The sequence below is a fragment of the Schistocerca serialis genome, chromosome 2 (genome assembly GCF_023864345.2).
Source record: "Schistocerca serialis cubense isolate TAMUIC-IGC-003099 chromosome 2, iqSchSeri2.2, whole genome shotgun sequence".
Lineage (NCBI taxonomy): Eukaryota > Metazoa > Arthropoda > Insecta > Orthoptera > Acrididae > Schistocerca > Schistocerca serialis.
Window position 1 is genome coordinate 314,205,761 of NC_064639.1, and position 25,082 is coordinate 314,230,842.

General features: G+C 36.1%; 1 protein-coding gene across 4 annotated transcripts in view; it reads left to right on the forward strand.

Annotated features, from left to right (window-relative positions):
• LOC126457104 (mucin-5AC-like) overlaps positions 1-4,824 on the forward strand; it is a 100,352-nt gene extending 95,528 nt beyond the window's left edge. For all 4 annotated transcript variants that reach the window (XM_050093140.1, XM_050093143.1, XM_050093141.1 and 1 more), the window contains one exon: positions 3,183-4,824. In XM_050093140.1, coding sequence (XP_049949097.1) covers positions 3,183-3,332 — 150 coding nt within the window. In that variant the 3' untranslated portion in view covers positions 3,333-4,824. The remainder of the gene's footprint in view (positions 1-3,182) is intronic.
• Positions 4,825-25,082: the final 20,258 nt, after the last annotated feature.

A 25,082-nucleotide genomic window follows, 5' to 3' on the forward strand; every position in this document is an offset into this window, starting at 1 on the left:
CCAAAGTCCAGTTGCATCAATAACGTTCACGTCATCCATGTACTGCTTCCCAGGGAGTGCGTCTTTCATTGGGCGAAACAGATGGAAATTGGAAGGTGAGAGATCTGGGTGCGCACACCTTTGAGTACCCCAACTGGTGGGCAAGTGTGTCAGCCCAACTAACAGAGACATCCAGTTGTTCAGTGAGGTGTTGATTGTGATCTGTTGATAATCTCAAATGAGTGTGTCCGCATGTTCCAACATTGAAGGAATTGCAGCTCCCAGGAGATAGGAAAGGTTTGCACAACCTCATTGCATTGGTGACTAGCACCTTGCCCAGCGACTCACCACGCTTTTATTCATTCCGTGCCTTTATTCATTCCGTGCCTTTATTCATTCCGTGCCTTTATTCATTCCGTGCCTTTATTCATTCCGTGCCTTTATTCATTCCGTGCCTTTATTCATTCCGTGCTTTTATTCATTGTCAGTTCTCCATAGACATTCTGCAAGCCTCTACAAATATCTGCAGTGCTCTGGTTTCCCGCCAAAAGAAACTCTATGACAGCTCTCAGCTTGGAATGCACCTCATTACAGATGCCATATTGAAAGCTACATAGAGTGCCCTTACCTATCAGAATTTCATGAAAGTATAGCAGCTGATGTGGGAATATTCCACGATTACAGGCCAAAAAGAGTGTTGCATTACTTACCGAACACCCCGTGTATATCCTCTCTACTTCAGTCCTCATCAGTTATTTTGCTACCCAAACAGCGAAACTCGTCTACTAATTTTAGTACCTCATTTCCTAATCTTATTTCCTCAGCATCACCTGATTTAATTTGACTACATTCCATTAGTCCTGTTTTGCTTTTGCTCATCATCATCTTATGTCCTCCTTTAAAGATACTGTCCATTCTGTTAAACTGCTCCTCGAAGTCCTGTGGTATGTCTGATGGCATTACAATGTCATCAGCAAGCCTCAAAAATCTATATTTTATGTTTCCCTGAATTTTATTTCCTACTCCACATTTTTTCTTTGGTTCACTTTACTGTTTGCTCAGTGTACAGACTGAATAACATTGGCGATGGCCTACAACCCTCTCTCTTTCCTCAACCACTGCTTTCCTTTCATGCTCTCTTATGACTGCTGTCTGGTTGCTGTAAAAGTTGTAAATAACATTTTGCTCCCTATATTTTACTCCTGCTACCTCCAGAAGTCCAAAGTGCCTATTCCAGTCAACATTGTCAAAAGTGTTCTCTAAGTCAAAAAATGCTGTAAATGTAGGTTTACCTTTCCGTAACCTATCTTCTACAAAAAATTGTAGGGTCAGTATTACCTCACACGCTCCTAAATTTCTCCAGAATCCAAACTGATTGCGCCCAAGGCTGGCTTCTACCAGTTTTTCCAGTCGTCTGGGAAAAATTTGTGTTAATGTTTCGCAACCATGGTGTTTTAAACTGATAGTTTATAACGTTCAAGCTTGTCAGTAGCTGCTTTCTTTGTAATAGGAATTATTACATTTGTCTTGAAGTGCGAGGATATTACGCCTGTCTCAAACATTTTGCACTCCAGATGGAATAGTTTTGTCATGTCTGGTTCTCCCAAGGCTCTCAGATTTTGTTTTATTATTACTACTACTATTGTTATTCATTTTTCTATTTTATGTTCTTAATTGGGTACTTTAGTCAGTTATAATGCAAGGTGTTCTGCCCAATATATCACATTCTTTCAGATATTTTTTTTTTCTTTTTTCCTTTGTTTGAGATGATAATTCCTGCAGCCCTTTCATTGATCTTTGTTCGTAGTGTGGTTTGTGTCTCTTACAGTCTTTTACTTTGGCTGTTTTGTTTTTTTAGGTTATTTACTGTAATTTGGAGTTCTCTTATATCTTGTTTAATTTCTGTGATCCATTAATGTTGGTCATGCTGTTTCACAGTTATTGTGTTGCTCTGTTACTGATTCTTTTTTTTGGTGTTATCATCAGATGTACAAAGAAAGACATATGGTTCTTCATGATTGTGTTCATTACTGGTTCTATTTCCTTCTGTTCTGTTTTATTTGTAGCTATTCTCCATTGCAAATTTACTTGATGTTGATTGTTTATGCAAGTTCCAATTATTCTTTTGTCTATCCTGAGTATTCTGTCAGTTTCTGCTATATTAGTTTGGAAGATGGCTACAGCTGCATATGTTGTTTATAGTTGTGTAGTTGGTTTATGATGTTTCAATTTTGCAACTGTCAATAGTCTTTCTTGTTGTATGTATTTTTGGCAATGTAATTTATTTTGCTCAGTTTTTAAATTATATTTTGACCTGTCTGTTCCCCATTAGGTTGTATGTTATGATTTCGCATTAATATTGTTAACCGTTTTTATTTCCTGTTCTTCTATTGTAATTTTGTTTGCAAGTGTTGGATTGGTTAGTATAATTTCTGCTTTTTCAAATGGTATTCTAAGGCCAGTTTTCTGTTTTTCTTGTGTCAGTTTACCTTGTTGTCTGATTTCTTGAACATTGTTGGCTAGGAGAACAAGATCGGCTGCAAATCCGGAACAATTTTAATGTATATGATATTTATTCTTATGTTTTTTGGGTTACCCTTGTACAATTCTCTCATTATATATTCCAGAGCACAGCTGAATATCACACTTAACAATAATTGAAAGTTGTTGTGTATTAAACATGAAGCTTTGCATGATACATAAGTCTGTGAAAGGTTATTTATTTTTAAGCCATTGACAGGTTCAAGCTCGAGTTGGCTCATGATGCAGTCGTGAATGACTGAATTGAAACAGCTCTCAATGTAATGAAAGTTGTACGTATTGATTTGGAATCCCGGTTGAGCACACCTTTTAAATTTGTCATATATATTCAGCAGATAACAGTTGATCTTCATCAGCTATTTTTAGGACATTAGAAAAGCTTCCCCTCCCATTGCCTTCTCCCTGTCTTATTACCAGATTTGTGATAACTTGTTTGGTATTTGTGTCTTTGTTGGAAATATACTCTTCACAATACAGAACAAAAGGAGGCATATTTGACAAAGATACTTGACATTTGAAGAAGATTGTGATGTTGACACTAATGTAATTATTTTTTGTTGTGCATGCTGGATGATATTGGGCAAAAAGCTTTTTGTAAATTCATTTCAAAGTGAAAATAAGCATTATTAAAGATTTAATTGTCTTTTTTTTTTTTCTATTAGGGCAACATACAACGAAGCAAAGTGATAAGTGACCAAATGCAAGAAGCCAAACTGCAAGTGATGAAGGTGTTTGACCACAAGTCTCACGTGGCGGAAATAATTACGAGGTGTGCTAACAAGCGTTCTCTCAAGAAACGTGATAAGTCATAAGTTGTGTACCACATCTCAATGCATTTTAACATGTAACAAGTGCAGTGTAATAACAAATGGATTGGTCTGAGATGACAACAGCTGTAGGGAACAGTTAGTTACATTTTTTACTATGTGCAATGCATACTATGCTTGTGTTGTGGTGGAAAGATCATAGTCTGTTCAATTTTTGATGAACTTTAAGTAAGATTTTGCTATCAGGCTATGATACAGGCAATCAGAGTGACTTTTAAGGCTGCAAAAAGTGGCAGTATCAGAATTGTAAATAAAAACATTCCTTTATGCCATAAATGTAAAGATTTTATGTTAAATCATGTTTAGTACAATTGAATGAAGTTTTAATTGTAATGTTTAAAACATGTAAGAGTTTATTGTGCAGGATGTTCTAACTTGCTGCACGTGTCAGTCATTACTAGTGAGTATACATATTTTAAAATGTGTTATGTAAAGTTTTAAGCAAACATGATAGCTTTATCAAAATTCTGAAAGATAATTGCTTATATACAGAAAAAGCCATATTTTAAAAAGTAATTTACAGTTTATTAGATAATTTTGATAGTGTTTCACTATCTCACCACTTTATAGCATGACACAGAACAAAAAACGTTTTTTGTAGAGTATAATCTAATTTAAATAATATTTCATGTGAAATGTTAAACAAATTTTATTTAATAACACACTCGTGAAATATTTATTTGGAAATCTCTGTAAAAATTAGTGATCTATTTTTAATGTGCCCAATCATCTAGTCATTGTACTTTGTCTCTTATTACTTGCAGTCATCTGTGTAAATGTGCGTATTTGTTGTTTTTTGATTGTGGCCATGGAAACATAATTCTAAAGATATGTTTCTCAGCTGTTACTCCCAGTGATGTCTTTGTTTAATGATGTTGTTGTAATAAGTTTGTACATGTATTTTTCCTTGTGAGAGGGAGCATTGTCATCTTGGCAGGGGACTCAGAAGCACTATAAAATCTGAAACATAAATTATTAATATGCCAAGTTGGTTGTTTAACAAACACAGTTACAATATTTGTTATTGTTTGAAAGCAGTTGATCAATTAATTAATGAATATTTCATTACACTCGGCATAACACTTAATTGTTTTCAGTGAACTGCTCATAACCTCCATCCATCTGTGATCCATGCTCCACAAGGCTGGAGCAGTAGTGAACAATCATATTATGGAAAGACAAAAAACAGTGATATTTTTCTGTTACATATGCTGGTGCCCTTCATTGTACACTAGTTTTCTCCTATTTATTATAATACCAAATTCATTACCATAACAAAAGAACTGTTTGTATGTCATCAACTATGCAGTGTCTGTTCATATTCTCTTCATTATCAGGAGATATTTGTAGTTCTATTTTTCCTTTGTATTTAGTTGCAGAAAACACTCAGTCTGTGTTTATTAAGAATCTTTTTCTGAAGCCTGTGTGTGTTAATGTCAGATAGCTGTATCATTCATTGTTGAGAGTAAATAATACTGAGGAAATATAACTATGAAACTATTTCTTGATTTCATTTTAACAAAGTGTAGTTCAACAAATGTTCGGAATGGCATGTTATGTCAGTGTGTGTAGTTAACTACTAGGGGAGTGACTTTGATATAAGTTTTTTTTTTTTTTTTTTTTGCCCAGAGTAAGTAACAGGTAATTCTCTCTCTCTCTCTCTCTCTCTCTCTCTCTCTCTCTCTCTCTCTCTCTCTGTGTGTGTGTGTGTGTGTGTGTGTGTGTGTGTGTGTGTGTGTGTGTGTTGTGGGGGTGGGGGGGGGGGGGGAGATATTGTTTTAATATACCATGTGTGTGTGGACCAAATTCATTCTTCAGTATAGGTTTGAATACTCTTTGCATTTTAATTACAAAATAGTACTAAAATTTTACAGTATCTACAGCTAGGGGATTCATACCTACGGTTTATTCATCACTCTTCTGTGACCACTTTAAACTATTTTAATTACATGTATGTGACCAAGGAAAACAATCCACTTGCTGAGCAATAGGAGATTATTACACACACAAAAAAGTAAAACAGAAAAAGAGACGGGGGAGTGCAGAGTAGTTGGGCAATATGTGCATATTTGGCCATATCATTCTTATTGAGTTTGGGACTTCAGGTCCTATGCCATTGAGTTTAATCCAGAAGAATGCAAATCTCACTCCAAGCCTCCATTACACTGAATTAATACTATTTGTTTTTGTAAGGTGCTTTGATGGAGATGTGTGTTTTAAAATTGTAGAAAAGTGGTTCACAAGATGAGATCTGTAAAACACAAGCCTACAGGATAGTCACGAACATGTAAACTTGTATAAGACAATAGTTTTTGGGTAGTGTAAATCTGAATAGTACATAATTACATCAGGGACTGTACTAAGAGTGAGACATGTTTTTTCTGTGAGTGCATATTCTTATAACTTATCAAATAAATAACTTTTGATAACTATGGAGAGAAAATTTGCATGGGACAAAACTTTTAGAGCTTTTGAAATGTTAAGTTGGTAACACAATCCACTGCTGATAATCATAATAATTGAGACAGTAGCCTTAGGTGAATAGTTAAAGAAAAGAAACACAAAAATCAGATCAACATTTATTGAGAACTGGACATGTAGTGAAAAGAATGCAAAGAGGAAACTGAAAGAAGAGTAGCATGAAACAGGGATGTAATAGGAAATGCTGTGTACATGAATTAAGATGAGAGAAAGCCAGGGTTAAATGATGAGTAATTCTGATGCCACCTTGGACTAAATGTTGTCCTGAGTTGCTTCTTGTTTTTGGTACACATGCCATAGAGACTATGGGGCAGCTATGATGTATGCTGCTGAGCTATTCTGCATTCTCCTACTCTCAGCTGTGAGTCTTAATAGTTAACCACATTCCAGAAGTCTATAGCTTCAGTTGTCAACATGAACTGAATAATGGAGGTATCACAATTAAAAATCATTTTATTCAGGGGCCAGCAGAATTGCTAACCACAAGACAAATCAGTGATGAGTACTGCCAGTGCCATCATCTACAATTTCATTCATTCGTTCCATTTTAAGGAGCAATGTGTTCTAAAGTTACATTAAAGAAGTCAGTTTTCTTTAAAAATGTGTTATTTTTAATTGAATCAATTTCCCCAGATTCCTTACCCTCTTTACAGGAAAACATTTTATGAGGGGTTTTGTGACAGATTATGCATTGGAAACACTTTTACAGATATATTTTTAATAATGTAAAACCCTTGTAGATTTATTACCAAGCTGAAAATTTTACTAAGAGTTTTAAATAACAATAAGTAAGATAGTACTGATGTTTTGACTTACTTTTCCTTGTTTATCTCATGGCAGTGTGTTGTACAGTTTCTGTATTTCTAAGATATAACAGTTACACTTGAAAAGCTTTATTTCCTTCTGCTGCTACATTGCAGCCACTCCCCCCCCCCCCCCTCCCACCCCCACCACACCCCAATACGAAATCTTTTCTGTTTCCATGGACATGAGAGTATGCAGTCCATAAGCTGTTTAAACTGTTCAGAAAGTTTCATTTTGGCATCATCTATAGATGACCTTTTTACAGATTGTTTCACCTTACCTATTACACATTTCACCAAGGGGAAGTTATTATGTTCATATGGTTTCTTTTTTAATGCATACCGAAGTGTTTTTGTTTTTGATAATACATGTGATCCAAGTAATATTATAATTGAGTCTGAAAGGAATATTACTATCAAGTGAATATAAAATTAAAATAGAAAAAATAGCTAAAAGGGAACCACCTTCTGCTGTGGATTCTATCTGTACTAAATTGGAATATATATTTTGTGGTATAGTAATGTACAACTAGCTATGGTAGATATAATGATTTCTAATCATAGTAATTTAAGAAGACACCAAAATTCAGCTGCCACATAAATTAGAAATTAATAAGATATCCAACATCAATGTCAAAATTGTTTCACGTCTGCCATTAAATATTCAGATTTTATATATTTTTCAACACTCAGGGTGCTAAAATCAGTTATTAATTTCGAAGTGGCATATTTTCTCATCTGTTGACTTGGGATTTTTTTCCCTCAAAAGGTGTTATTTAGTTTCCTCTGTAGATGTGTCACTTGTCATGATGTTAGACAGCAACATAGCCTTATTTGTACATTTTCTGTCAGTTGTTTTTGTAATTTATTTTAATGAATCATCCATCTCTCAGTTTAAAACAATGTAATAACTGCCATAGTCATTCTTGTCAACCTTTTCCCTTTGGAGTAGTTTGGATTTTCTGTGTGTGTGTGTGTGTGTGTGTGTGTGTGTGTGTGTGTGTGTTGCAGTTGCTGTTCATTAGAAAGCTATTGCTTTATTTTGTAGAAATATGTATCCTGTACAATTGTTTGTCAGATAAGTGGCAGAGAGAGAGAGTGAAAGATGTATATAAAGGAAATATGGTGCCTTAGATATATGTTTGAAGACCCCAATTTGAGGGCATTGTCATTCCACTATTGTGCTCAGCTCAGTGTTGAGTAGTTACGTATAAGGAACTGAATTCCTGCAAATCTGTTTGTTGGGATTGATTCTCTTTCTTGTTTGGGCTTTCCATTAATTTCAAATGCTGTGCCCACTCTCTCGCAGTCAGGGTGAAGAGTCAGGACTGTGATTTATCATAAATAGTTGTAATTTTCCAGGATAAATCTTTCACTCAGCTCTAATGTCTGATGTCAGATTAAAATTGATGTTAGTCCAGTATTTAATTGTAGACTGTTGCAAAGGTTCTGGGTCAAGTATTGCTCTAGTTTGATTTTTTTGTTCTTTTGTTTTTGTTTGTTTGTTTTTGAGGAGGAGGAAGAGGGTAGGAGGGGGTCCTGGAATTTTAATTACTCTTACTTTCACCTGTTCGAATTTTACATTGAAATTGTTTTATAAAACAGTGATCAATTGAAAGTTGTTAATACGTTGAAGAATCATTTGAGAGGAACGAGTGTGAAGAGAGGAAAGCAGTGGCCTGTTTATCGAATTGAGTAGCAATGGCCATTTTTTCAAGTTCATGACCAAATAAGGAAATGCGTGACATCAGAATGTTAGATATATACAAAAGGTTGTTAGATATATGCAAAAGGTGATAGAATTTTGTTTTTCAATCTGTGAGTTTCCTTCATATTTCAACAAGAGAGGAAATGGATTGAGGACAAGGATTATTTGAGGACTACACACAGTCAGGTTAGGCTCGTCGACTTTCTGAGGGGAGACAGGGCAGTACAGTGCAATATAATACCACACAGTACAGTAGGAGAGAAATGTAGCTCATTTCTTTAAAATAATTGGTCTTGAAATGTGCCTCTGAAGGTACTCGGAATGAGTTTTTCCTTGTGCGTCTATTTTATTGACTTAAGGAATGAACACTTTCAACAATATTCACATTTAATTAGAATTCGTGTCTACAGTTGCATATAGTAGCTGTGAGATTGTATGACGTCATGTCAAAGGCTTTATTCATTGCTGTGTAAGAACCAGGACTGATAATCAGACTCTAATTCACTGGAAAAAACATTGCACTGTGAAATGTGCCCAGAAGCTTTACAGTAAGTTAGCAGAGGCTTGTGTAATAGTGGAAAATTGGTTCTTGTATTTCATACAGTGGCAGTTTGAAGTGGTTTGCAGTGAGTTGACTAATCTCTCGGAACTTGACTCTGAATTTCCATTCTTATGAAATGATCTAGCAGCTTAGTCTTGAAGGACATAGCACTTTTCAAAGAAAGAAAGTAGGTTGTTTTTATTATAGTTCCTGCTACAGCTGCAGTGAGTAGTCATTGAAGTTTTATTAGTTGTTTACTGAATCAGTGCTGGGTATTAAAACAAATTTTGAATGAAATTTTTAAAATATTACTCATTTATGGTGGTTACTGACATTCAGATTTTCTGCATGTACCTAATTATTCTGTATTGGTCCGTAATGGATAGTGCCCTGAATAAACGGGAATTAGAGCTTCATGAGAATAAGTGTTACGCATATGGGGGTAGTAATGGTTTACTTGTTCCATACAGTTAATTTTCCTTCAATAGAAGTGCACTGTTGACAACAGAAAGCAAAGCATAACCTAGCACGTTTTTGATGGTATAAGTTCATGCATCTGTAGCCGCTCTTTTAGCAATATGTTAGGCAGAAGTCATGTGTCAAAACAAGAACAGAAGCAGCGCTGATGTAAAAATACACTTGAATATTTGAACTTTAAGTATGTTCAAAAATTTCCTGATGGTTTTTGTGTATTGACGTCTCCAGTTCGTTTTTACTTCTTTGAAGTACACATTCCTCTCCCATTGTGAGTAGTGTTAACGTTTATTTTTTTAGTTTAAATTTCAGTAGGTGCTATTTGGTATCTTATTAAACTTTTTGTGGGAGGTTTTGTTGCTAGAAAATAGAAGTGATTAAAATACGGATTGAAAAGGGTTGGCCGGCCGCAGTGGTCTCGCGGTTAAGGCGCTCAGTCCGGAACCGCGCGACTGCTACGGTCGCAGGTTCGAATCCTGCCTCAGGCATGGATGTGTGTGATGTCCTTAGGTTAGTTAGGTTTAAGTAGTTCTAAGTTCTAGGGGACTGATGACCACAGATGTTAAGTCCCATAGTGCTCAGAGCCGTTAGAACCATTTTGAAAAGGGCTGTACTTAACCAGAATGATTTCAAAATTATATGTCCCCCCCCCCCCCCCTCCTTGCTATGTTTTCAGTGAACTCTAGAACATCACTGTTAAATGTTTCTTTTCCTAATTCATATGTTGGAATCACAGAATAGAGGCAAGTGTAGATGTTTTTCTTTCTCTTTTTTCCTTCATAATAGATCCATAGGTATCACACTTCCTTAGCTATCATTATTAGACTGTTTATTTTCAGTGTCACCATATGACAAAACCAGGACAAAAGAATTCTTTTTGGTCTCAAACTGGGGTGCCCCAGCAAATACTAACTGTATCATGACTGTCATTTCCTAACTCTAGTTATGCTTATGTAGTGCACAAACACTCGCTATTTCTTCCCGTCATTGCATAAATTTACATACATGACATCATCTCACAATTTCCTAGGCCTCCATCCCCCCACTTCACCCTTTTCTTCCCATGTTCTTTACCTTGATAGTTCTGCAGTGAGTTTTCTTTGTGTTTTGCTTTTGTCCATTCTCAGTGAGGAGACCATACCACTATAGCATCTGCTTTCCTGTAACATAAGCGATGTGAATTTTGATGTCAGTTTGTTCTTGTTCTTGTTCATTTAATTTTTGATTTGTTCTTTCCTACTTATGTTTAAACTGAATTTCATTTCTAACAATGGAAACTCCAAGTTGGAATATTAACAATAAAAGGAAAAGATAGATTGCTACTCACCATAAAGATGGCACAATGATCTGTAGAGAGGTGCAACAAGAAGATGCCCAAAAGCTACATAAATGTGTAACAGTCTTTTTCGTTGTACCTATCTGCAACTGAACTTCTCATCTTTATGGTGAGTAGCATGCTGTCTTTTTTCCTTATATTGTTGACTTTCATGACTTGAAAGCAGACGTGTTTCTTATTTTGGAAGGTATGTTACCATCACATTGTTTCTTTCTGATATAAAAAGTGTAGTTCACAGGTATTTATAGTAATGTTTTCATGCTGTAGTGTATTTTCTGAGAAAAATAGATGAAACACTTGTCATGAATGTTTGGGTCTCATTTTGACATTGCGTATTGAGTGTCCCAATGGAATGGCTAAAATAGCTTGTCAGAAAGTGGTGTGTGTATTCTTTGCCAAAATTTATTGCAATTTTTTTGTTTGGATGTATTCTTGTGTCGGGGAGGATGACATTTTCTTGACTGGTGTGTTATGTACTCATCTCGGTGTCTTATTTTTTTACATGAAAGTTAATTCACTTAAATCAAGCATTTTCATATTTGAATAGTGATGTACAGGTGAGTCTCTTTTAATACTTAATGCAAAATTTGAATATTTGTGCAATGGAAATGGCTGTTAGTGCATGGATGGGTCAGATTACAAATTTGTAATTGGAAGTAGATAAAAATTATATTTTAAGAATCCCTGCGACAACTGTAATTTGTAATACCCAGTATTAAATACGTTCTGTACAACTTTAGTTCTTTCTTCTGTAAACTCCAAAGAAACAAGATCACAATAAGGTATGAAATTTCTTGTTAAGCTGCTGTCATGTAAAATTGGTTTTTGTCATTTAGCTGTAGTTAACAAAAACTGAAAGTGCGTAGGCTAATTCCATGAACCCTTCAAACAATTTATCTTGAACTATTGGTAAACTGTTAACACTCTAACTTTCTGATTCATTCCTTCACTTATGTATTATTCGGGTATAATTGTTATCTTCCCTCCCGTGTATCTAGTGTTTGGGTGGTGGTTGTTCTTACTGTTGAACCTTTTACTAGAAAAAAATACGGACTTAAGTTCATGAAACTGAAAATACAGAATGAAAGTTCTGTTGATGAATTTCAAAATTTATTTTATTGATTGTAAAAGTCTTCTAAACACATCAAATTGTGAGGCAAAGCAGAGGTAATAAACTGTTATTAAAGATATAATTGTGAGACAATTGTGATGACCGATTCCAATATCTTACATTGTTTGTTCAAAGCATAAATAACTCCATCCTGATAAAGTACAACAAAGTATTGAAAGTAATTCAGAAAAGAATGTCAGTTGGCACATCTTATTATTAAGTTTCTGCATTGTTTTAATATCGTGAAAACATTTGAAATTGTGATCAAACAAATGTGGAGTTCGATTTTTGCATGTTCGTCACAATTTTATGATTGCAATGCTTGTTTTTGAACATTCATTAGAATATATGATTGATTTATTATTATTATTATTTTGTGGGGAGGGGGATGTGAATACAGTCAAACCTAAAATCAAAAATACATTGCAATATATCTTTTTTTTTCAATAAAAAAATCATTGCTAATTTGAATGTCAACGTTTGCCAAATTATTTTTACATGAATAGCAAAATAGTCCTCATGCGTACAGTTTGGTGATGTTGGAATCATTGTGTGTAGTTCTACGATATGAAAGCAGAATGTGTCTTCTGGTGCGGAAATTCAGTGTATTACTAACTGTAGTGCAAAAGTGGTGACTGCATGATGATATGTCAAAATAAATTATTATTTAATATTTGTGCAGTTGTATATATAATGCAGATGACAGTACATAGTTATGTTGTTTCATCGACAGTTTTATTTTCTGTTCTGCTAACATGCCTTCCAAATATTTAAGAAGTGTTTATTTAGTTTAAAACCCACAAAATTATTTTATTGATATCAAGGAAGAAATTGGGGAGAAACAAATCCCTTTTAAACAGAGAAAATAGATAATCCATGTCTATGTGATAACTGTTCAAAAGTATTTTGTTCTCATTTTTAAGTTGTGTGATGTTGGGCATTGGTTTCATGGAAGGTAAATCTCTGTGCTTGGCTAAAAGAACTAAATTATAATATTATTGGTAAGAGTAGTAAGACAACAAATAAATTTACCTTGAAAAAGTATTAATGACATACATTTTCTTCTTTATTTCAGCATTTCATAGTCTGTTTTCATTCATGTGTGATATTTCACTCTGCCTTCTTTTTCCAGTTAGTTTTAAGTGCTTAACTTAGAACTTGTGGAATGGTCATAACTTTTAATATACTGTTTTATTCAGTTGTTCCCTACTAAGTTTCTTCATTTATGCAAGAGATATAATTTTATTGCCATATTCACCATCTTCATTTCCCAGTAAAAATGTATTGCTTCATTTTGCTGTGAATTTCACTCTCATTAGCTTTTACTTGCAATTATACTTTACGTATTTCTCATTTACTTCCATTTGCTGCTGCAGATGTAACAATGCTTCATATCTCCGTTTTTTCTTCTCTGTTTTGAATGTTTCAGATTTTATAGTTACAGTGTATTCAAAGTGCTTCTGAGTCGCAAGAAGAGACTGTACTGGAACAGCTTTTTTGTTCATAATACTCTTGGAAAACTATCTGAAGTTTTCAGAGTCATAGGCTGAAATGTGGCCAAATTACATTATTTTGTATAGCCAGACTTTTAATAATGAAGTATACTTTGTCAGTGAATGTTTATTGTAAAAACCACTTAATTTTATTAAAGAGGATTGACATCTCAGAAAAACTACAGTAGTTGTAAGCATTTTGTGACTGCAAGTTGGAACTGCAATTTATGCTGTGATATATGTTACTTAATTTCACTGACTGTTGGTAGATTTATATGTTTGCAAGTGTGTGTGTGTGTGTGTGTGTGTGTGTGTGTGTGTGAGAGAGAGAGAGAGAGAGAGAGAGAGAGAGAGAGAGAGAGAGAGAGAGATATGATTTTATGTTTTACTTAAGACATTGCTTTAAATATATTTGTTTGTAATGTAATTTACTGTATTATAATTCTGAGGTTATGAAATCTTTTGAAGTACAACCGGTGACTACAGTTTTGCCCTAGCAAGCTAGGAAGTGAAACTTTTAATATCTTACATGTTATAATTTTACATGTGCAAATACCTTGATAAAAACTGTAATTTTATACCTGATGAATTTTTATTTGACTATTAAATACCTGAGAATACTATTCAGATAATAAAATTATGCATATCAAATTTTAAAAAAATACCATTGTCTCAATTTCATTTTTTATATTATATTGTTCATAGGGTATGTGTACAGTTTTCTGTTGAAGCAGTTTACTCCCTAAACTGAAAATACTGTCTTTCCAAAATAAGTTTTGGGCAGCTAAAACAATCCTTGGTTGTCAGTTTCAAAAACCAGAAACAATGATATAAAAAGCAATTGTAACATGTAATACACAAGCCAAGAAGTGTCTTATAGCAGGTGGTTTGTATCAAAGTGAACTTTGTAGATGTGTTACTAAACCAAAACTCAGTGCTCCCATTTTGCTTGATTGTAGCAAGAGGACATCAAGAAGTCAGTGACAGCAGTTACAAGAAATTATGTTTGTGTTGTTACAGTCTCTGTCTTCACTAAATAACAGTAGATTTTAATGTTACATTGTTTTTGTCCATGGAAAATGACATTTGTACATCATTATGTACAACATGTTTAAATGATTATGTGAAAAAATTTCATTCAGGAATGATGGAGGAGCAAGAATATCGCAAAATACTGAAACTTTATTCATAAACCCTCCAGACATATGGATGTAGACAGGAGTGGGTGGTGGTAGCCTTTTCACAGAATACTAGCAGGATTTTGATTTTACAAATATGCTAATTGCCTCTTCCCCCATCAGATTCCTTTTAACTGTGGCAGAAGCAAATGGCATTCAATAGTTTTTGCTGTGTGTATTGTAAAGTCTATGGTGTTATCTGAAAACTCTTTTCAGGCTGCAATTATTCAGCAATACATATTATCATGAGTTATTCACATTCTGTAGATGTTTCAAAATACTGACTGTATCACCCTATGACAAGAATAATCAAGTGGAATCAGACCAGATGCATATGCTGGAGAAATAGTAGTATATATTCTTCCACTCCACCTCTGAAATTAAGTCTGATTTACATACCCATAAGCACCATATTAAAAAGGTCCCTTGCTTTTAAGGTTGATTTTTCTTTGGTTGCTCTTAAAACAAAAATGGTGTATGGCTAAAAGTTAACTTACAGTGATAAAATCTGCAATTTTCTCCAGATTTCTATAATTACAGGGGAGCAGCCTGTATTCATGGATTACTTTCCAAACATTACTGCTCATCATGTCTATTTAACATGCAGTTGATTGAGTACTTACTGTTTGACCTGGTAGAATAGGGCACTGTGTCTTCAAAGTAAGAATTTCATGTTACTTGTCTGCTTTAAATGTCTGCTATGTTCCAGAATAAATCTTTAACTCTGCTGTGGAACCTTTTCTGGGAAACTTACTGGTTGACTAAAATTGGATGCTGGACTGGGACTCAAACTTAACTTTACTATTTTAACACACCTTTGATACATTATTTTGCCTTTCATATTGATTTCATTAGCTTTGTCTGCTTATAGTACCCTGTATCAAATGTACTGTAGTGCTGTTTTATCAGTGTGTAAGAAATAAATACACTGAACCACATTCTGGTATTCACAATGAAGTACTCACTGTGAACAAACTGTACAAAATGCTGTTAAATTCACCTAATGCTGTTTGTCAGTCTTAGGCCCCTACATTTTAGCAGGATTGGCTCATTTCGTATTGGTTGCCACAGGGTTGTTCTTATGAAGTACATCTAAAATGCTTCCTGAAACAACACAAAATACCTACAATGCACATTTGCCTATGTTAATAAATGTGCTAAAGAACACCAGCAGTGGCTCCATTTGGAGCAGATTTAAGTACTGATGTCACACTTCCCTAGTTTCCATTGAACCGTGATGAACATACCTGTTCATTATGACTGACAGTTGCTTGCCCAATTCCAGGTCAGTCTGGGAGCATCATGTCTTGTCCCCTTTGTGGAAAGGTTGGATCCATCATGTATCAATGAAGCCTCCACCTTGATTTCCATTCAAATTGCTTTCTGCTCAGCAGTTGATTTGTGCATTACATGGTGGGGCAAGATATTCTGCTTATCCAAATCTTTGTGAATGATGCCATTAAGATGATAACGTGATAGGAAATGTGGAAAGGGCATGGAGGAAATGGGCTCCTTGACTAGTAGGTTAGTCTGTGGGCACTGGGTTGGAGCTGTTGGTTGACTAGGATGGAAACCCTTTCACTGTGGCTACAGTAACCATCTCACCTTGGTTGGTTGAGTCATGGATTTTATGAAGAATAACACATTTATTTATAAGCCACAATAACACATTTGTTTTACATTGTTACTACAGTTTATGACTGGAATGTCATGTTCAGATCATCTACTTCACTAATTCAACATAAATCTGTCAAAGATATCACACAAGGTTTTAAGTTGTGAAAGAGCTCTGTTAGTTGCTGGCTGTAATCTGTCATTGCATAGCAGCCACAAATGAAGCAACATAGAAGATGGATATGCATGGGATGGTGAAGGTGAGGAAAGTGATTGAATATCTTAGCAAGGTGGAGATCAAAGCATTGGAATATGAAATTTGATTCTCTGAGTTCCATTTGAAAACTTTTAAATAACAATGTTCCTTGTTACAGTATCAGTTCTATTTTAGCAAAAGTAGTAAAACTAGTGATGAACAAAGTTTTGAAGTCCCTTTAGTGGATATCTCCCCCCTAAGTATTGTTCCAGAAGAACCTTCTGAAAGAAGCAGCTGTAGAGCCTTTGTAAGAGGGTTTTAAATATATAGAAATGTACACAGCTGAAAGAAGAGCACATTTGAGCAGTTACTTGTGTAAATCGATGTCACTTTAAACAGGAATGTCAGTTTAAACAGAAAGCCATGGTCGAATGGAAATTGCCACATTATTTTGGTCCATGGCTGAGATTAAAAAAAATTATTCATAGTTGATAATTTGACAACATATGGTGAGTAACTGTGTTCACTGCCCACCTAAGTAATTAGACCAAAATGTCAACTAACTACTTCAGACATTGCTTCCAGCCCATCATCTGTTTCTAATATTTGTAACAGCATGTGCCTATGCAAAGAGCTCGATGATGTAAAGAGGAACAGTTGCAGTAATACCCTGACACAGCATGCGCCACGTCACCTGTTGGGCTCCAATGCCCACCTATCAGTCAGTGCCCAGCTAGTTACTGAAACCATGGACACTTCAGCATGTCATGTACATCATTTTGGCAGCGGCAACACCACGACGAACCTGCTTTGACTTGTATAAATCCGACTATCCATCCAGGCTGGTCATCAATCAAATCAGCAAGTCATTTAGTCAGTGTGTGTCCTAGTGTTGCCTTCCACCGTGGTGCCACTCCGCTACACTGTCGTCTTGACAGGACCGCCTATTGGTATCCAGCCATTGCCTGGTGGACTCAGTGTCAAACTGAAGCCCTCGGAGCCACTGAGCCACTGGGATGCCTGCCAATTCCAGTCACTGCTGGCCTGCTGTCTCATATTCTGCTGGCAGTGTCAGCCTGCTGCATCATCCCTGACCAGCCTCAGCCCCAGCCAGGGATGTTGGCTATACAAGATCATGCCACATCTGGGCCAGTGGCGTACTAAAACACTTCATTGCCATATCCGTTGGTCAATAACCACCTTCAGGCAGTGCCAGATGTGTGCTTGAGCTTGTCACTGGAGTAAGAAAGGGACTGTATTGCTTTCAGATGACTTCTGGATCATTGCAACCCACCATCCCTCATCAGAGCATGCCCACACTCTCTACATGTCAAAACCAGAGAAGTGACTGAAGGATTCAATCTAAGTTCTTTGAGATAGGAAACCAATGGTTGGAAACTTCTGACTAGATCATAAGCAATCACCGACAAAGAACAACCACCAGGAATACTTCCTAATCTTTAAATACAAATATTAACAGAGGTTCTGAGAACAAAATCATTTGTGTGAGTACACTAAGATAAAAAGAAAGGAAAAGTGGATTTTAATGTCCTTTCAATATTGATATAACTAAGGATAAAAGTAACAACTCATCTGTGTAAAAAGGGAAGAGGGTTTTGGTGGTGGACGTGTCGAAGAAACTATTCTGACATTCATTTGAAATGATTTAAGATGAACAGCTGCAAAACACCAGAATCGAGGTGTTTGTGTGCAGTTTCACACTCCAACCCAACAGAAACGGCTGGATATTAGGGACTCTTGGTGCCTGGTCATTACAGGAGGAGTGTTAGATGCTATACACGCTGGCTGCCATGTGTGTTACGCTTGCTACAGCAGGATATAGCGTGTGGGAAACCGAACAATTTTTTAGACACAGATTTCCAAAAATTACTTGCAGTGGAAGAAATTTTTTGCTTTCACTGCAGATGTGCAACATTTGACCATTAAAGTTAATGAAAGATAGCAATGGCTGTGTTTCCACAACAGAATTAAAGGATGTAGTCTTCTAGACTGTGGGAGATCTACTGACAACAAACACTTGTCACTTTGCTCGTTCCATGTGCAATTTAGAATAGTGAGTGATACTAACTAAACAAATGTTCACTTCTCAGTTACTGTTGCTGTGAGCTTGGCCTAAGTGGTTTCACAATCAACAATGCAAAAATGTACTGCTATAAGAACTTTTCTCTAGTTTGTTTTATTTGTACATTTATCTAGTTCTGTCTATATTAGTAAACTTATTGAAAAATCCTGATATTCCCTGCAAAAAATGGCTTGCCTACACCAGAAACGATATACTTTGAATCTTCTTTTGAGTCAACTTGTTAGTGAGTACTTGTATAGCTGCAGTTGTGACCAATGAACGGCATTCCTTATGGGCATGGCCATGAGGGAACTATTGATCCAGATGAATGGCCACTACCACCAACCTGAGCTCAGAGGCCAACTAGAGAACAAATTTGCTGAACCTGATATGTAACTTGGCGTGGTTATCATTGGTTATTATCATAAGCCCTGCCTTTTGGATTCTCCAGCCTAACACCAGCGTTTGTGAACTATGTGGCTGGGATCTCTCTCTAAAACACACATTTCATTCCCACAACCCCACTGGACCCCAATATTTGCTAATCCCTAGTCTCCCCCTACCTCATTCCCCCTTCCCCCACAGTGGAAGTGACCATGATGGTGCAGTGGCAAGACAATGGACCAATATTGAGGAGGATGCTGGTTCAAATCCTCATCTGGTCTCTCAGATTTACATTTATCATGAGTTCCCTGAATCACTTAGGGCAAATTCTGGATAGTTCTTTTGAAAAGGGCATGGCCGATTTCCTTGTACATCCCTCTCCAATCCCAGCAAGTGCACTGCTTAATTCTGGGCTGATAAGTGAGAGTGCAGCTGTGATAATGGAGCCACATACACCTCCACTGTTGGGTACTGTGTTACAGCAACACTTCTAATGCCAAATATAGTGCACAGTATAGGACACTATGCAAACTTGGTAAGTAGATGCCTGTCTGTAGGTGTTATTAAAACAGGATTACAATATTAAAAATTTACTGTCCACAAAATACAAAACTTTACGTATCAACATTCAGGCAGCCAGTGCTTGCAGGAGTGCAGGCCGTAACTGCCTGCCCAATATGTGCTGACCAGGATGTGGCTCGCAGCCGTGGTGGTGGCAGCTGAATAGGTGGTGTTAGCACCAATGTTGTCACAAGCCATTACCCCACAGAGTTATCAAGCAGTGTCCTCTGCACTGCCCACAGTGGCTAACAGCTTCCTGGAGAATATGACCTGGGTACCCATTACCCCACGATAGACTACTACTGCCATTTCTGCTCGACATATGTGAAGTCGTGCAGAGAAGTGGCTGTGACCTCCCATCAGCAGAGAGACTGGCAGCGTTGAAGTTTGGCACAGGAACAGGAGCATGTGGCACAGTGGCATGCCTTCATGCTTCATGGATGATGTCTCTTCCCAGATCCTGCTAGTTAGGCGTTCAGAAGGTCTGCCGGAGGGTGGCAGTCACAGTTCCTCATCAGTCTTGACTTGGCAGCTAGCATTCCAGTTAACAGCATTTACATCCCTCCAGATAGGACTTGCTGCCCCATAGAAGATCAAAGGTGACCAGATGAGCAGCAGTTTGACCAACATACCCTTCCCTCCTTGTTGGATGGCTGAAAACTGAACAGATCTCCACCAAAACAGAAGTAGTACTCGTAGGGCTTGTGTGCTCTGATACAATATAATCATTTGTCCTACTTTTCTTGTCTGCTAGCTCTTCTTGAGGATTTCACAACTTTTCCTTTGAGACATTCTTTGTTTGTGTCAATATACTGCATAGTTATAGTTCAGTCCAACTCAAGTTGTGTTTTTTTGACACTGCACAGTCACCATTATGATGATATCTCTCTCTCTCTCTCTCTCTCTCTCCATGATGTCGTTCTGCTCATTGCTTGCTCTGGCACCCAGTTCATTCCAGGTGTCGCAGTAGCTTCTGTGTTCTGCACCATCAGTGATCCCTTTCTCACTGGAATTCTGCCTGGCTATTGACTTGTTCGGTTCTGCGTCTTGCATTGCCAGGGAAGGTCTTTGAGATTTTTCTAGCTGCACCAGGTATAATATTGTGCTGTGCAACAATTCATGGGTGGTTCATTGTGTCCAGGATATTTTTAACACTTCATACAGCCATATTTTGGAGGCCTCATTCTTATTCATTCCAGCCTTAGTAATTGTCCGTGCATTCATTCCATCCGAGAGTACTTGGACCATGTAACATTTTTGATTCTTCAGTTTCTCGTGGCGTTTTTGTTGACTGAACAGTGCACGTGTACTGCCAGTCTGTAGTGTCCAATGGGCACAATATTTCAGTGATCAAACGTGTTACCGTTGTCAGATGTGCTGACAATGGCAAAATGACTGATCACTGACATATTGTGCTCATTGGACTCTGTGGATCGGCAGTACACTCGTGGACTGTTCAATCTACATAGCATTTAATCATTCAGTGCCTTAGTTGCAGGTTTAAATTATGGTTGGTAAATTAGATCTCATCTTAATAAAAGGGCAGCTCTGGCTTCTTGAATTCTGCTATAGATTTCCTGGATCTTATCAAGTTTATCATTGAGCCATGTACTGAGATATTTATATTTTGATACTCTTTCAATGGGTACGGTGTTGATAGTAGCACCTGATGAAATATTTGGAGTTTTATTAGTATTCATTTATTCTGATAAAATTTAGATCGAGGCCAAAATTGCCGCAGTTTCTACTAATTTCTTCAAATAGTGTCTGTAACTATATTACATTTTTTGGTGGTAAGTGTCATCAGCACATACTATTAATCAGTTTTCCATTGACTTTTATGCCTATTTTTATGCTTTAATATAGCTTGCCTTCAAACAGTAGTTTTGGAGGCATAAAAGAAGAGCAGCTTGGTCAGGATGAGTCATTTCAGCATTGGAAGGGAGTTTTTCAAAATTGAAGATTTGAAGTCATTGATCTGTAATACATTCTTAGAACGCAGGATAGAAGGGCTTGTCTGAGTGAAAGTAAGGGTTGACTGCAAGGCTAGGTGGTTAAATAAAATAAAGGAATAGAAAGCATGAGAGGAAATGCTTCATATTTTTGTGGTAGGTCATGAAGCACAGAGCCAGAGGTATAGGGTGGAAATGTCTACATAGCTCTCTAGTTGCTTATGAAGAATTGTATAAAACCTTTGAGATGCAGTTGTGTCCCGTGACCATCCTTAATTTGTGTCATTATGGGAGGTAAGTTGTACAAACTCATGTGCCCATTAATCCCATGTAAGTTAATATATCCATTTCTATTACTGTAATACTCTCAAAACTTGGCTCATGGACTGAATGAACTTATTGTAATGAAAAGTGACAGTTCCACGTATCATAATGTAAGGTTGTGACAAAGCAAATGGGCCCTCCCCATCTATTATGTTTTTCTACTCCCTTAAGTAACCAAATTTTTTACTAGTTTTTGTCTTATTTGCAATACAGTCAGAGATATAATTTGACTTAAATTTATTATTCAGGTTGTTGATTCAATTAACTCCATGTGTTTAATTAGTTTACATTGGGGTGCTTTTAATTAAAAGTTACAGTTGATTAAAGTTTGCACTATACTTCGCCATATGAAAGAAACCTTTGAGCTAATATTTCGATGTGAGAAACGTGATCTATACCATTTAACAGCGAAGCTTTCCAACCTTACTGTATGGTACTTTAAATTACCAAAAACTAATTACTTGTGCAGTAATTAGCATCAAAGTTTTTGACTATTTCCAATTTCCATTGCAAATTTTATCACAACAATTGTTATACACCAGACTTTGACTGCTTACTTTTGTTACCTTAATTTTTCTGTACCATCTGACAAACAGCATTGATTAATTAACTTCTTAATGCAATTGACTTTGATTCACAGTGTGATGCTCATTCATATAAACAAGGGAAGTCACACTGCAGAAAAAAAGTAGTGTCAATGTATTCATAAAAATTTCTAACAAGTAACATTTTCTGTACATTAAAATTGTATTAATTCTTATAGTTCATAAAAAATGTTAGGGGCAATTGAAAAGTTTCTGTTTGAAGGCTGTACAGTCCAGGATTGGTATGCCAATCAAGAAAAATTGCCATAAGCATTGAGACAATCGTCCGACCAACACACCATGTTGAACGTACCTTTTTGGTTAAACACATGACCTCCTGTGTGAAGAATTAGTCATAATAGTAATAGCATTTATCATTGGAATATCTGTCTGCCCATAAATCCCTGTCTTGGGAAAATGCCAGTTTCATCTCATTCCAGTTAAAAGCAACTACAGCCTTGACAGTCCAGTTCATTCCCAGTGTTAAACTTTCATTCAAATCCTCAATCACTAGAAAGCCCTGCACAAAAGAAACATCATTTATTTTGAAAAGCAATTAAACTTGTCTTGTGATCAGTTTCTACTTTTTCCAGTGGCACCTTTAAATTTGATTCCAGTTACAGGAAACTCAGCAAAATTCTCCCCATCTTTCATTCTATCTCTCCAACTTTTTTGATATTCCACAGATAGGACTTCCAGTGTTGACCAGGCAGTTACCCCTCCTATTACCAGTTTGAACACAAATGGGTGAACTACCCTGTATATCACAGTCATCAATGTTTTCATCTTCGTTCATCAAATTCTCTTCTATTTCTCTGAAACTCATACCTTTTTTTCTCTATATATACCCTCCATTTTCCACAGGCTGGAAGCTTTCCAAAACTACATTGTTATCTACTGGCTCTTGATTAGGTTAAAAATTCACTCCCACTTTAAATGTACAAGTGGACAATATTTCACTGATACTAAGTGGTACAAGAAGATCATCATGTACTTTCCTATTCTTTACGAAATCAATATCAAGACCTACAGTTGGGCTTTTATCACCTTTCATCAATCTTTCCTCTTTCATCTCAACCTAAATCATCCCATCTAATTCTTCACAAAGCATAATATCATCATCACTTTTAACAACAGAAACATCATTAATAGTATCATTACCTAAATCATCATCAATAACATCATTATTCATAGTGCAAGATCATCAACATCATAACATCATCATAACTACTATCTGTCTTATCCCCCCCAAAGTACTTGATTACGTGATTCTCAGTCTCAACACATTTAACAGATAAGTTCCTCAATCTTTCTGGTATTTTCATTATTCATTAATCTGAAAAGACCAAACTTATCACAATCATCAATATCTTTAATCAAAGTTCTGTTACAGCTACAAGATTCATCAAATAAATTTGTCAAGACATCATCATCATCATTATCAACATCATCATCATCATTGTGATCAACTTCAGCCCTGTACTTCCAGTTCTTTTTCCTCTTCCATTTTCCTTAATATATCTTCTCAAAATCCCGTGCTAAACTCTCTCTTGTTTATCTGGTGTGAACTACTGTAATCTCTAATGTGGCACTTCCTCTGAAAGTTATCTATTCCTCTCCTAAAATTATTAGTCTGATTTTGGCATCTGTTTCTTCGTGCACCAAACTGACAGGCTCCCTATGAGGTGTGGTACAGTTTTCTGATCTGTTACTTCTGTTCTCAAAATTCCTATCATAAAACCTTCTGTCATTACTTTCCCATTGGCTATTTCTTTGCTCATGACTTCTTTCATCATCTCTGCATCTATCATTCCAATTAATATATCTCCTGTCATAATCTATGTGTCTGTTATTCCAGTCATTCTCTCTCCCGTTACAGCTATAATGGTAATTGCTCCTGTTATCCCTTCTCCTGTCTCTGTCTCCATGATGATCATTGGGTCACGTCACTTTCTGATAAAATCCATGTTCTCTTTGCCTATCCCTCTGTCTTTCATATGTTTCCTGTGTCATACCTAGTGTATAAACATATTTTAAAATTTGTTCAGTAGAGTCATCTGGTTCATATACTAACCCCAACTTTACTTCTTGTGGTAATTGTCTTTTTAAAGCATCTATTTGTATTATTTCATCAGATGGTTTAACTAAATACACAAGTGTCTTAAGTTGCTGTTCACAGAAGTCTTCCATGTGAAAGCTGCCTTCTCTGAAACATGATCCTTTCAAAAATTCTGATTTTTATCCTAGCTTGCTTGGTTTCAGACCAAAATTTACTCAACAGACATTTTTCAAATTCTGCAAAAGTATATCTGTACACACAGTCTAATTAATCCACAGCAGTGCCTCCATGTCTAAAAATTTCTTTGCAAATTTAATTTTCAAGTTGTCTGACATACTGTTAGTAAAATTATCCTTACACTGCAAATAAGTTCCACTGGGTGGGTTTTGTTTTCCCAAGGAAAATTCTTTAAGTTTATACAATTTCAGTTACTACTAGTTGCAACATCTTCCTCGATTTCATTTACTTTTGCCATAACACTTCAAATATTAGTACCACATACACCAACATCACCTTTTACATCTGACAGTTCTTTGTTAAATATTCTATTTGTTTCACTCAGTTTCAAATTAATACTGTCACTTTCATTTTTAATCATACAATGTAAGATTGTTAGGCTCACATTATTGCTCTCTAGCTCATTGATCAGTTTGTTTCCAACTTTATCAGTTTTGTTTTCTGCAGAAGTATTACAAATTTCAAATTTACTATTGCCACTAACACCAGCTATTTCTTCATGACTAAAACCTTGAACCAGTTGACAAATACTATATGAATCTCCAGCTACTTCTTCCCCTTCTAATTCTATGTCAGCAACATTAACATTATTTTCAACTGCCTCCTCATTATCTTG